General features: G+C 33.3%; 1 protein-coding gene across 7 annotated transcripts in view; it reads right to left on the bottom strand.

The window, feature by feature from the left end:
• Positions 1-436: 436 nt before the first annotated feature.
• SNCA (synuclein alpha) overlaps positions 437-13366 on the bottom strand; it is a 105339-nt gene continuing 92409 nt past the window's right edge. For all 7 annotated transcript variants that reach the window (XM_036227701.1, XM_016161073.2, XM_016161074.2 and 4 more), the window contains exons 5-6: positions 2957-3040; positions 437-795 (exon numbers count right to left, since the gene is read on the bottom strand). In XM_036227701.1, coding sequence (XP_036083594.1) covers positions 763-795; positions 2957-3040 — 117 coding nt within the window. In that variant the 3' untranslated portion in view covers positions 437-762. The remainder of the gene's footprint in view (positions 796-2956; positions 3041-13366) is intronic.

Below are 13366 nucleotides of genomic sequence, written 5' to 3'. Positions count from 1 at the left end.
TCCATGAAACTCACTTTTTTAGTATAGCGTCTTAGGAACCAGTGCACATCAAAACATACTTTTGTGTAGTGTTGCCTAGGTAATTCCAAGAGTGAAGGGTTAATATTTTATCTTATCTGTTTAACTCCTCTGAAGTTTCTCCTCCCTCGAATGTCTGTCAACTTTATAAGTATGATTTTATTAATGTGAGATGGGATTTAAAAAGATTTTTGTAATGAGAATTTATTTTAATTTTCACTATTTCTATACAAACACAAGTTAACAAAACACATCACAAAACTGTAAAGTTTCATAATTAATATGTATAGGTGCATAGTTTCATGCTCACATGTTTTTAAGTATTGTATATATTAATGAATTACACAATATATCATTAAAAGACACCTAAAAATCTTATTATATATGATAGTAAATCACAACTTTTCAACAAGAGCAACAATAACAAAAAAAAATAGTGAAGATTTACAAACAAGTGGTAGTCACTTAGGTGTTTTTAATTTGTTTTAACATTTTCTATTTGAAGCCACAATATCCACACAGCACACAAGGAACCTGCTACCATATATTCACTTCAGTGAGAGGGAAGCACCGAAATGCTGAGTTGGGGCAGGTACAGATGCTTCAATCACTGCTGATGGAGACTTCAAAATACACTGTAAAAACTTTGGGAAACTGTCATGACTGGGCATGTTGGAACTGAGCACTTATACAGGATGGAACATCTGTCAGCAGATCTTGAGAAACTGAGAGCAAAGGTATTTCTTAGGCTTCAGGTTCATAGTCTTGATACCCTTCCTAATAGGAAAATCAGAAAGACGACATGCAGAATTAGTATAAATGATCGGTAATTAAAGATTTAGAGTGAATGAGCTAGAACATGGCTCATCACTTTTAGTAAAGGTTATACACGAGACAGTTCTGGTGCTGTTCTACACATAATTTTATTTTTAAATTTTGTCTCCTGTCAAATATAAAAGTGAATTATGCTGGTGGTCAAAGATACGGTATCTAATTGCCATTAAACAATCATATGACCTAGTTCTGTAGGGTAAATTAGTTGGCCTATCTGGCTCTCAGTCTCCTCAGCGGTAAAAAGTGAAAATAAAACCAAATGGCCTATAATGCCTCTTCTAAGATAAGATGATCTAGATCTTAAAAGTAAGACAGTTAAAGGCAATTTACATTTTTTTCTCCTTTCACTATCCCAATGAAAATTTTACCTTCATCCATGGGTTTATCACTTCCATCCACTCCCTACTTGCCATACAATGGATAACATCCACAATAAAAATATTAACAGCCATAACTAAAGTGGTCAGATTAGTTCTCCTGAAGAATAACTAATATCAGGATCCTGTTTAAAATCAAACAAATATACCTTGGATAACTCAAGTTGCTTTCTGAATAAAGTACAAATTTAAATGAAAAATTTGTTCTAGTACCCTACAGTTTGTCTTTGGCTCATTGCTGCAGCTGTAATCTGCCACTGTTCTCTCTGTTCCCTAAGCTTGCATCATATTTAATTACTGTTCCTCAAACATATCTTTATGCATTGTCAGACATGCATGGCTTCGCTTCTGATATTCCCTTGTGCTAAAATGTCCTCTCCATTTTGGCCTATCACATCTCTCACCTTCTCTCACCCAAATCAACACTATCTCCTCCTTAAAACTCCTCCTAATTGATCTAAACAGATCCTTTAAAATGTTACTTTTTGGTTTAATTTTGGTACATTTCTGCTTCTGTGATACTTGGTGCATAGAAGACAATAATGCTTAAGAAGTGACAAATGAAAGAATGAATTTGTATGTTTTCAGCAGACCTAATGGAGCGTATGCACCTGGGTCCTGGTATGATCATTTACTCTTATTTGTATTTTCTGTAGTGTTTAACCTTGTGCCATGCATAAAACGACCCCCAAATATTGGTAAAATCTAGGAAAAGAAACAACTGAATCTCATTTTCTAGAAATAGGATTATCATCAATATGCCTTTGAATGATGCAATGAAGAATAATACATAACCTAACTATAACACACTTCCACTCAATTTTTAGTGAAGCAATAATACATTTTCTTATGATGTCTGTGTTTGGTATCATGGTAATGTCATAAAATTAGTTGTGGAGTGTTCCCTCTTCTATTTTTTAGAAGATGATTTATTAATATTAATTATAATTAATTGGTATTACTGTAATTATTCTTTAAATGTTTGGTAGGATTAACCAGCGAAGTCATCTGGTCCTGGAATTTTCTTTATGGATAAGTTTTTAATAATTTACTCTCAGTACTTTGTTAACAGGTCTTTTCATATTTTGTTTTCTTTTGAGTCAGTTTCATCCATCTAAAAGTATGTTCTAATTTCCCTATGATACATTTTCTTTTAAAAAACTTATTTTCAAATTAAAATTAATCAAATCATGCTGTTTAAAATGTTATCCTGAGTTATATCAGTTGTTGCATACGATTTATTTATCATCTTTCTACCATATAATTTTTGTGGTTAACTTTTTTTACTATGCAAACATTTCCCTTGAAATATATGACAAATAATAATTACTTTCTTTCGGCACTCAGTTAATTTCTCTAACTTTCCATTTTGGATGAGAATGTAAGATTTCTAATAAAAATAGTTCTCTAATCCAAGTTGAAACTTTTTTTTATAAAAGGCCAGTTAGTAGATATTTTAGTGTAGGAGGTATGAGGCACACATGGTCTCCATTGTTGTTGTTGTTTTTTAAACCCTTCACAAATGTAAAAACCATTTTTAGCTTTCAAGTTGTCCACATCAAATATATCCTGGATTTGGCCAACTTGTTCATCTAGAGAGTACGTAATTCTCATTAAGGAGAAATATAAGAAAAATCTGAGAGTGACAGGTTTTGGTACTACTTATTGGAGAGACCCAACTTAAACTCCTAAACTTTGTTTGGAATTTTATGTACATAAACTTTTACCTCGGAAGGCATTTCATAAGTTTCATTGTCAGGATCCATGGGCATATCTTCCAGAATCCCTTCCTGTGAAGCTCCTTCTTCACTCTAATATTTAAATGAAAGAACAAAAAGAATATGATGAGGTACTATTTATCACTTTTTAAAGTCACAAACATTTTGAAAACATCTGATGTACAATACTGGCAGGGATGTTGTATAAATAGTAGTCAGAATTACTGTTGGCATTCTAAACTATACGATACCTTTGGAAAAACATTGTGGCCACATGTGTTATTTATCCTAAACATGCACAATTTTTTTTCCCAAGTAATTAATTATCCAGGCAATAGTTCAAAGCTATAATTCAAAGATGTTTTTCACAGGATCAGGGACAACAGTAAAAAATGAACCTGAATATTCAACAGATGAAGAACAGTTAAGAAAATTACCATTCAACTATTCAATATTATGAAGACATGAATTAATATAATGTGAGAATTATATAGCAAAATGAGAACATAATTATAAAAATTTTAGCAGGCTATCCAATATTGTATATATTATGGATAAAACCTGTAGAATTCAGATGCAAAGGTAAAAAGATTAAAGAAAACACAACAAAATGTTAAAAAGTAAAAATAGCATACCTAACAAAAAGGACTTTTAAGTTTTTGTTATAATCATTCATAATGTAAAAGCATACATATTTTGTAATATATTTTTAAATAATGGTAATTTTTTCTGAAATTTCAAGATTTAAACTATATAGATACATATTTGGAGGAAGGAAATCAAATACATGGTCAGCCAATTTTCCAGGTATCTCCCTTTAGAAATAGGATATCACAAAACTCAAACTGAAATGATCATTGTTTTATTAGTATTCATTAAATACCTTCTGTTGCTTTGCATTTATTTCAGCAAATAATGAAAAGATAAAGCTCATTGAAAATTGAAAGAGCAGAGCAGCAATGTGAACCTAAATAACTTAAAGAGATCAAGAATAGCCCCTCAGCCAATGTAGCTTATGTTTGAAAATATGTCTGATGTAAATGTTTCCTCATGTCTTCATTATGGAAGTAACTGACAGGAAGAAGGATGAGGAAATGGCTGATCATGAGAAAAAGCCAAACTGAAACTCATGCCTACATTATCCAGGCAGAGAAGTTTAGAGATCCTCTTCCCCTGCCCAATTCTCTTTTTTATAAACCAAAAAGATCCAAGTTATATGTAAATAAAATTAAATATAAACCATCCCCCAAATACCTTACTTCTAAATGTGGAGTACAGATATTGTTTCCATGGTGTTTCACTTCCTAATACAAGTCAAAAGTACATGTTCTGTTGCATTATGGTTAGACACAAGATTCCAGATCTTTTGTGATGTTAGGCAAGTAACTTAAGATTTCTCTAAGCATCAAACTGCCTTAACAGTAAATTGGGGCAGCAATACCCCTTTTAACTGGAAGGAGTCAATGATATCATTAACCCTCTATTAGAATTCAGATATTTAGTGGTAATCAAGTATAAAAAAAAATAGGCAAATTTCCTGTTTTCACGTATTTTTTTAAACTGACAAGTACAGATTTATTTTTCTAACCCGTTAGAGGATTTTCTATAGACAAGTAAATAAGACATAACTGACTTGTTAGTAAATATAAGATACTACTAAGATACAACTAAGACTAGTGAATGTTTCTAGTATGTATGTGTATTCTGGTGTGTCTGTGTATGTCCTTCAAAGTTCAGCCAGATAACATTGGGTGTTGCTTGTGAATTCATTGGTTAGATTGATCATGTATTGGAATCAAGTGATATCAATCCATGTTTATTTTAAACATTGATTCAGTCATGTTGCAAGTGCATAACTGCTTATTTTTTAAAAAGATGTGCATTTCTGAGTATGCATTCATCTAGCCCCTTTAAAATTGCACTTTAAATGTCTACAGTTTATAAAGTAAAATATTTACACTTATTTTTAACTAAATACAAGTCATAAAATTACATTCATTTCTGTAACCACTATAGTTTATGTTCTTAAGAAATTATCTTTTTTTTTTTTCAGAGTGTTAGCCATTCTTTTTTATTTAAGGTGTACAATTGATGTTTTGATATCTGTATATCATATAATTATGAAATGATCACAATCAAGCTAAGTAGTATATCCATCACCTCATATAGTTACAATATTCTTTTTTGAGGGGTGGACCTGTGGTGAGAATACTTAAGATCTACCTCCTAGCAAATTTCAAGTATACAATACAGTACTGCTAACGATATATATATAATCCAGAACTTAGACATCTTGCATAACTGAAATTTTGTATCCTCTGACTAATATTACCCCATGTTACCCTGCCCCTGGCCATCACTATCCTACTCTCTGCTTCTATGAGTTTGACTATTTTATTATATTTTATTTACTTATTTTTATTGTTTATTAGGGTAACGTTGGTTAATACAATTATATAATTCTCAGTCATACATTATAATTTGACATCTTTATATTCTATTGTGTGTTTACCACCCAAAGCCAGTTTCATTCAGCTACCATATATTTGGTCCCCTTTACTCACTTCACCCTCCTCTAACTTCCCTATAGTTGACCCATTTACCCTGTCTATCTCTCCCCTCATCCCCCACTCCCTACCCTCTGGTAACCACTAGTCCATAGTTCATGTCCCTGAGTCTCTGTTTGTCCTTTTCATTTGTTGCTTTTAGGTTCATATCTCACATATAAGTGATATCATGTGATTTTCAGCTTTTTAAGTCTGGCTTATTTCACTTAGCATGATTATCTCGAGGTCCATCCATGTTGTAGCAAATGGCAGTATTTCATCTCTTCTTATGGCTAAGTAATATTCCATTGTATATATGTATCACAGCTTCTTTAGCCAATCATCTATTATAGGACATTTCAGTTGTTTCCATGTCCTGGCCACTGTGACTAATGTTGCTATGAACATCGGTATGCAAATTTCTTTTTAGATATGGGTTTTCAAGTCTTTGGAGTAAATACCCAGTAGAGGGATTCTTGGATCATATGGTAGGTCAATTCTTAATTTTTTTGAGGAACCTCCATACTGTTTTCCATAGTGGCTGTACCAATCTGCAGTCCCACCAGCAGTGCATGAGGGTTCCTTTTTTTCCGCATTCTCTCCAACATTAGTTATTACTTGTTCTGTTGATTATAGCTATTCTAACAGGTGTGAGATGATAGCTAGTGTGGTTTTGATTTGCATTTTCCTAATAGCTAGTGATGTTGAACATCTTTTCATATGTTTGTAGGCTATTTGTATATCCTCTGAGAAGTGTCTGTTCAGGTCCTCTGCCCATTTTTTAATTGGATTTTTTTTTGTTGTTATCGAGTTGTATGAATTCTTTGTGTACTTTGGATATTAGGCCTTTATCGGAGGCCCTTAAAAGAGATCAAATAAGTAATGAGACAGAAAGTAAGCTACAAGAATAAAAATACATAGATAAATGGAAGAGGGAAAAAATGAAATAAAGAGGTGGAAGAATCCAAGATACATTTCAAGATGTTCAATAACATGTCACAAAAACAGGCCCACACTTTCAGAAACCTTTACCCACTAAAGGAATACAATATACGCTGCTTTTACAAGTCTGACTCTGGAAAATGAGATTAATTTCATAAAAATAAGCATACATTTTTTTAAATTAATAAGTTACTAACAATCGCAAAGATCTTAAATAACTGTGTTATACTGCACAAAGTGGAGATAGCTCACATGTTAGGCACATCTTCCTGGGGAAACTTGGTGTTAGAGGGGTTTAATGATTTACTCAGAGTTAAATGAGCAGAGGTGACTCCAGATATTGTGCTCTTAAGCACTAAACTGTGCTTCTCCAAAGAGTTTTAGCATGCAAAATGTTTTCTTTAACTGAATCATCTATAGATTTCATTAACTGAGGGAAAAAGGACACCCTATTGTGTCCCTGATTATGCTTGGTCTATTTCTTTTTAAGACTCAGTTAAGAATCTATTCCTGGTAAACAAAATTCTCACAATTTGATTGCCAAAAGAAGTCTATTCAAAAACATTATATGTTCTATGGGGCCATTACATCTTTTATATTATAAAGTTTACCCAGGAGGAGAACACGCAAACAAACATTAAAGCACAGGTGAGAATTATCTTTGTTTATAAAAAAACACTCTGATGAAGCACCTGGAAAAAACCACCCTGAGGGCATGGCTTTGAGGAGAGTGAGTCAAGAAACTAGTAGTGATGATGTGGCAGGTTAAAAGGCAGGCCTACTCTGGTGATGATTCCTGCAACATAAGTAGCCAAAATCCTTCAGAAAAGTAATAACTGCTATTCAATTTCCTATTTTCTATCCAGTCCTGTACTGCAGTATAATTTACTGTCCCACTCTACCCCTTATGCACAGCCTGTTGTCCTTAAATCTTCACTAAAGTTTGCTACAGAGTGGTCAGAATAGGCTGCTGCAGGATGTGAAAGGCACTGCATAGCTAAGGGATGGATTATTGAAAGAAATTGGAACTAGAATTGATGAGGAGAAATGTAACCTCAAGAAAACCAGCAAGTGTGTATCTTTCCTTTCTTCTACAAACTACCTTGGGGTAAGCAAATATTTGATGAGTACACGATTTTTATCGGTATAATCTAACTAAAAAAGGAAAGATAGAATATCTTTGTAAAAAGAATCTAGACAATGAATGGCTGTTAACATGGTATGAAGAGATTGTGAAAAATGACACAACTTAGCATAGTTAGGTAATTTGCCTCATAAACCCCTGCCACCACCTAAAGGAAAGTAACTTTACAATAACCAACCCACATTTTTGCCCAGCATAATTTCTTTGTTTCTTCTCCCTTCTCTCAAATAAGTCTTCCATTTTGTACAGCTCCTCAGAACTTTTTCTACTCATTAGATTGGATGCTGCCTGATTCACACTGATTTTTGTTCAAATAAATTCTTAAGATTTTTAATAGGTCTCAGTTTAAGAGTTCTGATGCTGGAAGAGGAAACTGAGGGTGACTCATGAAAGCAACCCTGCTAGGAGCAATGAGCAATCAGGCACAAGTACCTGTTGAGCCCCTTGAGCTCACTGCTCTCTTGGTATCTCTGGAGATGGTGGGGTAAGTCTCTTTCAGAGCCTAGCTCTGCAGTTTTTGCATTATGGGCTTTCACACTTTGAGCTTTTTTTTTTTTTTTTTGGCTGGTTTCTGGGACCAGTCTGAATTAAATGGGGTCTGACTTAAAATCCAGAGTGGATCCAGTGTGAAGCTTCAGGTGAATAAAATGTGAGGCCTGAAACCATAAAACTAGAAAAAGACAAAGGTAGTAAATTATTTGACATCAGTCTGAATAATATCTTTTTGAATATGACCTCTTGAGCAAGGGAAACAAAAGCAAAAATAAACAAATGGGACTTTATCAAACTAAAAATCTGCAAAGTGAAGGAAACCAACAAGATACTGAATGGGAGACTATATTTGCAAGTAGTGTATCTGATAAGGGGGTGATATCCAAAACATATAGGAACTTATACAACTCAATAACAAAAAAATAATTTGATCAAAAAATGGGCGGACATGAAAAGACATTATCCAAAGAAGAAATACATATGGCCAACAGGCATATGAATAGATGCTCAATAGCATTAAGAATCAGGAAAATGTAAATCAAAACCACAATGCAATAACACCTCACACTAATCAGAATGGTTATTATTAAAAAGTCAACAAATAAGATGTGTTGCAGAGGATGTGAGAAAATCTTTGTGTATGGTTGGTAGGACTGCAAACTGGTACAGCCCCTGTGGAAAACAGAATGGAAATTCCTCAAAAAACTAAAAATAGAAATATCATATGACCCAGCAATTCCACTTCTGGGTATTTATCCAAAGAAAACAAACACTAATTCAAAAAGATATATGCACCCCTATGTTCATTGAAGTATTATTTACAATAGCCAAGATATGAAACAACCTACATGTCCATTGACAGATGAATGGGAAAAGTAGCGGTATATACACCATGGAATATTATGCAGCAATAAAAAATGAAATCTTGAAATTTGTGACATCGTGGATGGACCTAGAGGTTAGTATGCTAAGTGAAAAAAATCAGACAGAAAAGACAAAGACCATGTGGTTTCACTTATATATGGAATCCAAAAATGAAATAAAAAGACTCATAGAAACAGACCAAAGGTACAGTTGCCAGAAGGGCGGGGGATGAGGTGATGGATGAAAAAGAATATAGTCAATAGTATTGTAATAAGTTTGCATGGTGACAGATGATTATTGGAATAAGCGGGGACATAACATTGTAAGATATAAAAATGTCAAATCGCTCTTATATATCTGAAACTAATATAATTACTATTATATACCAACTATACTTAAAATTTTTTTAAAATGTGTTTTAAGGCTGAACAAGCAGGTTAATCTTACCAATTACAATGGCTACAGTGGAGAACTAGTAACCTAGGTAAACATCCATTTATGTGGTAGACGAGAAAAATGGGTCTCAGCCAAGAACTCACTATACAATGTAATGGGAAAATTATTTTTTCTCCTCTACAGTTTCTTGTGTCATGACACTCATTTACTTCAGAGCCTGCAGATGGAATCCTGGGGAAAATGTCAGAAGTCAGCAAAAGGTGAGAATTCTAGCATAGTCAGCTCTCCTAGATCTTTATTTCTATGGTGCCTGGTCAAGAAAGGAAGGTAAAGTTTCACATCATCCCTTTCCAAATTCAGCCTGGAAGGCAACTTTTTTTTTTTTTTTTTAGGAATTATTTCTTTGGCTGTGACTTGTGAATTTGCTTTGAGTAACTATTGGTGGTCAATTTTTCCTCACCTACAGCTGGCTACTGCCTTCTTGTTTGTCTCATTTTGTGTACTGAGAACTTGGGTTGGCAACTAAGTTTGGAGGCCCCAAAAATATGGCCAGAAATGTGGGTTGTACTCCATTTGTAGCTAGGGTCCAAATGACTATAGCGAACTCTCAGGGGAATTGTCTAAATTTTTCTTTTGGCTCTCTTTGGGAATGGCTCTGGTTCTTGAGAAAATAGTATCTTTTGAACCCTCTTCGGGGACACCTCTTGTATCCATGAAGTTGTTCAATAGTGCCAAGAGTAATTACTGTTTGTTCTGGATGAAACCTGACTAGATATTCAAAAGGACTTTTTTTTTTTTTTTTTTTTTTAAGTAGCTACATAGTTAAAAGTTGGCCAAACTGGGAGCTGATATTCACGGCCTGACAGAATTTTTTTTTTTTTTTAAGGCCTTCTCCCCTAAGCTAAAATGAAACTAGATAACCTGGCAGAAAATATTCTAAAGCCTTTGTGGAAGTATTTACTAAACATTCCAAGACAAACAACTCTAAATGCAGAAGCTAAACATTTTTTTATTTTCATCTTAGCTGAAGAGCTCCCTGATATAAGGAAGCGAATTGAGGATAATATGGCTGGATGTATGTATCAGCCTTATGATACTGTTCAGATTGCAACCCAGTTCTTTGAGGAACTAAAAGTTACATTTGTCTTACAAATCAAGAACAGAAGTGCAGCTCTAGAAACAAGCTCACATATTCTTTTTATCAGTCCCAAAACTTTCCCTTTTTATTACAAAAAGTTTGCAGATATTGTAAAAAATCTAGATTTGGGGAATAAAAGTTGGTTTTGGTGGAACTTGCATTTTTTCTTTTGCCTGTTGAGATACAAGAAACACTATTTAGATCCAACTGTTCTTTTAAATCAAGTGAGTTTTACATTATCCTATCTCTCATGGCTAAAATGTTAAAATGAAAGCTGTGACATGTTTGTGTATAATAGCTATATGTTTATGCACATCTATGTATGTATGTTATAAATGTGTGATTTAATTCTGTCTTTGGATGATATTGCAAAAATTCATTTGTAAAGAGTTCTATTTAGTTGGCTTAAAGACAAGCATTTATAGAAATCAAGTGTACTCAAAGAAATATAGACGTTAACCCAAATGTTTTTCAAGTTCATGTGATCTAAGATAATCTTTAGTAAATAAAAGCTAAGTTTGTTGGTTTAATTAATATTGGAATGTCTTTAGAGTTATCGGAATTAAATATGCTTTTATTCTACTTAGGCATATTAAAAGTCATGTTGTATTTGTTACAGAATTTGTCAATTTAAGATGATAGTTAACTGTTTAATGTCTCAAAGTTTTCAGAACTAACCTGAACATAACTGCTAATAAGTACATTAAATAGATGTAGGTAAAAGTTTATAAATAAATTTTTCAATAATTACGCTCCATAATGTCTACCTAAAGTTTCGAAAATCTTTTTCATAACATGAAATCTTAAAGTTAAACTGAGAAGTTAAATGATGAATATTCATTGACTAACTAGGTCAATTCCAAATAAGATAAAATACTAAAACATTAATTACTAATCATAGGCTTATTCATGTTTTGCTTCCTTTTACAGAGGCACTAAAATTATTTGGGCCTATTAGTAAGCATGTTTTGCGCAGCATTGGAAAATTTACTATGAATAATATGCTTCTAGAGATTAATAAATGTATTTATAAATTTGCCAATCCACAGAATGCAAGTGTAACAGTCCACAATTGCTTATGTCTTAGTTTTCACTAAGAATTAGAATTCTAATCAATATGTGTAATTAAAACAAAAGTGAAACAACCATGTAGGTAAGAAAAATGACTTTCAGAATGAGAAAGGGGAAAAAAAAAACATGACAAATCTGAATGGATATAAAAAAGTTGTAAAAGATTTGTAGAAAATAAATCTTAGATTTTTTAATATCAAAAATACACGGGTGCAAAATTAGAACTTCATTTTCTCTCTGTTAAAAGGACAAAGTTTGTATAGACTATAGGTCTGCTCTTAACAACAACAAAATGTAAACAAAGGTTTTTATTTAATCTGCCAGGATAGAAAAAGATTTTGAGTATTAACAAAATAACTTCCTGTGTTTCATGTTGTCTTTTTCAGGTCTTTGATCAATTAAGAAGACCTAGTCTTCTCCATGTGAAGAGAGCAAAGTTTTGTTGAGATCAATGTAACTTTCTGTATTTGCTTTTAACATCTTCTACTGTCACTTCGGTTAGATTATTAAGTATTATTTTACAATTATCAGTAATCTTAAATGTTTAAATATCTTGATATTTTCTCAAAATCAAATTCAAAATGAAGTCTTTTTGATCTCAAACTGATTTCTCAGAGGGTCTTTAGAATATCTCAAAGGATGGTTCTCACCTTGTAAAACAAATGTTAAGCTAATTAGGTGTATTTGATGTGTTAAATTATACGGCAAGCATTTTAAGGGATGAAAAACTTAAGTTATATTTGTGGATATGTGGCTCTAGATGTATACACACACACACGTTTATTAATATAAGTGGTCTGAAAATTGTATGAAAATCCTAAAAATCTGGTATGTCCTGGTATAATGTTATCAATCATTATTCCAGTTATACAAATGTTGTCTGTCACAGAAGTAACCACGTTTCTTTGTCAATTCTATTATAATGAACTGTCATTAGATTTTTAACCATAAACAATTTTAAGTCTTTTGTCATTTATAAAGTTATTGTTTTACCCTGATGCTATGGCAAAAGCATCAGAGATTCATGGGCAAGATCCTACCAACACTCTTGACAACTGACACGGCTGACAAATTACAAAGCATCAAAACTTGGGTGCATATTTGACAACTGAAGAAAGCTCCACCTGACATCTAGTCATGTGCAAACACTAGAGATCTCAAATTCAAGTTGACCTAGGAAGGGAAGTAACCAACATTAAGGTAGACTAGTTTCACTCAAGACATTGGATAAAGAAGATTTCTTTCCATTCTTCCTGCTCTCTCTGACCATCCTCTTCCTAATTCTTATACCATGAAGTCCTTTTTGATTCTTTGGTTCACCTTTTGTCTTTCTCTAGCCTAAAAATAATGTCACTGTTCAAATATCTCAGGCCATTTCAAAGCACAGAGGGTGAGGGTAGCTGGTGGTAATCCAACTTCCAAATGACTATTAGATTAGCCACAATGCTGGTATTCCTATAGTTTTGTCTGCCATAAACTTCTCCCTGATTTCCAATGCTTCCAATTTCTCAAAAACAATCTTAGCCAACTCCATTATTGTCTCAGGACCTCCTAAGAGTCCATTTCCATGCCTTCAGTTAACAACCGCAAACCCAGGAACTTTTCATCCAGGCTCCATACAAGGCAAGGGTAATCAGAATGAATCACCTGCATATCTGCAGGCTCTTACATTTTACTGGCCTCTATGGCTATCACCTTTCTAGTCCCAAGCCACAGACTCAAAAGGGAATTATCAGGAGACATTCATTATTCAAAATTTGTTTTCTTTGAAAGACCCCTACTCCACTGCCTTGGAGTATGTGCAAATGAGGCTCTAATCAGAAACC

This window comes from Rousettus aegyptiacus, unplaced genomic scaffold (assembly GCF_014176215.1).
Source record: "Rousettus aegyptiacus isolate mRouAeg1 unplaced genomic scaffold, mRouAeg1.p scaffold_m13_p_10, whole genome shotgun sequence".
NCBI lineage: Eukaryota > Metazoa > Chordata > Mammalia > Chiroptera > Pteropodidae > Rousettus > Rousettus aegyptiacus.
Note: the sequence above shows the minus strand (reverse complement) of the source record. Positions and strands in the feature narration are given on the sequence as shown.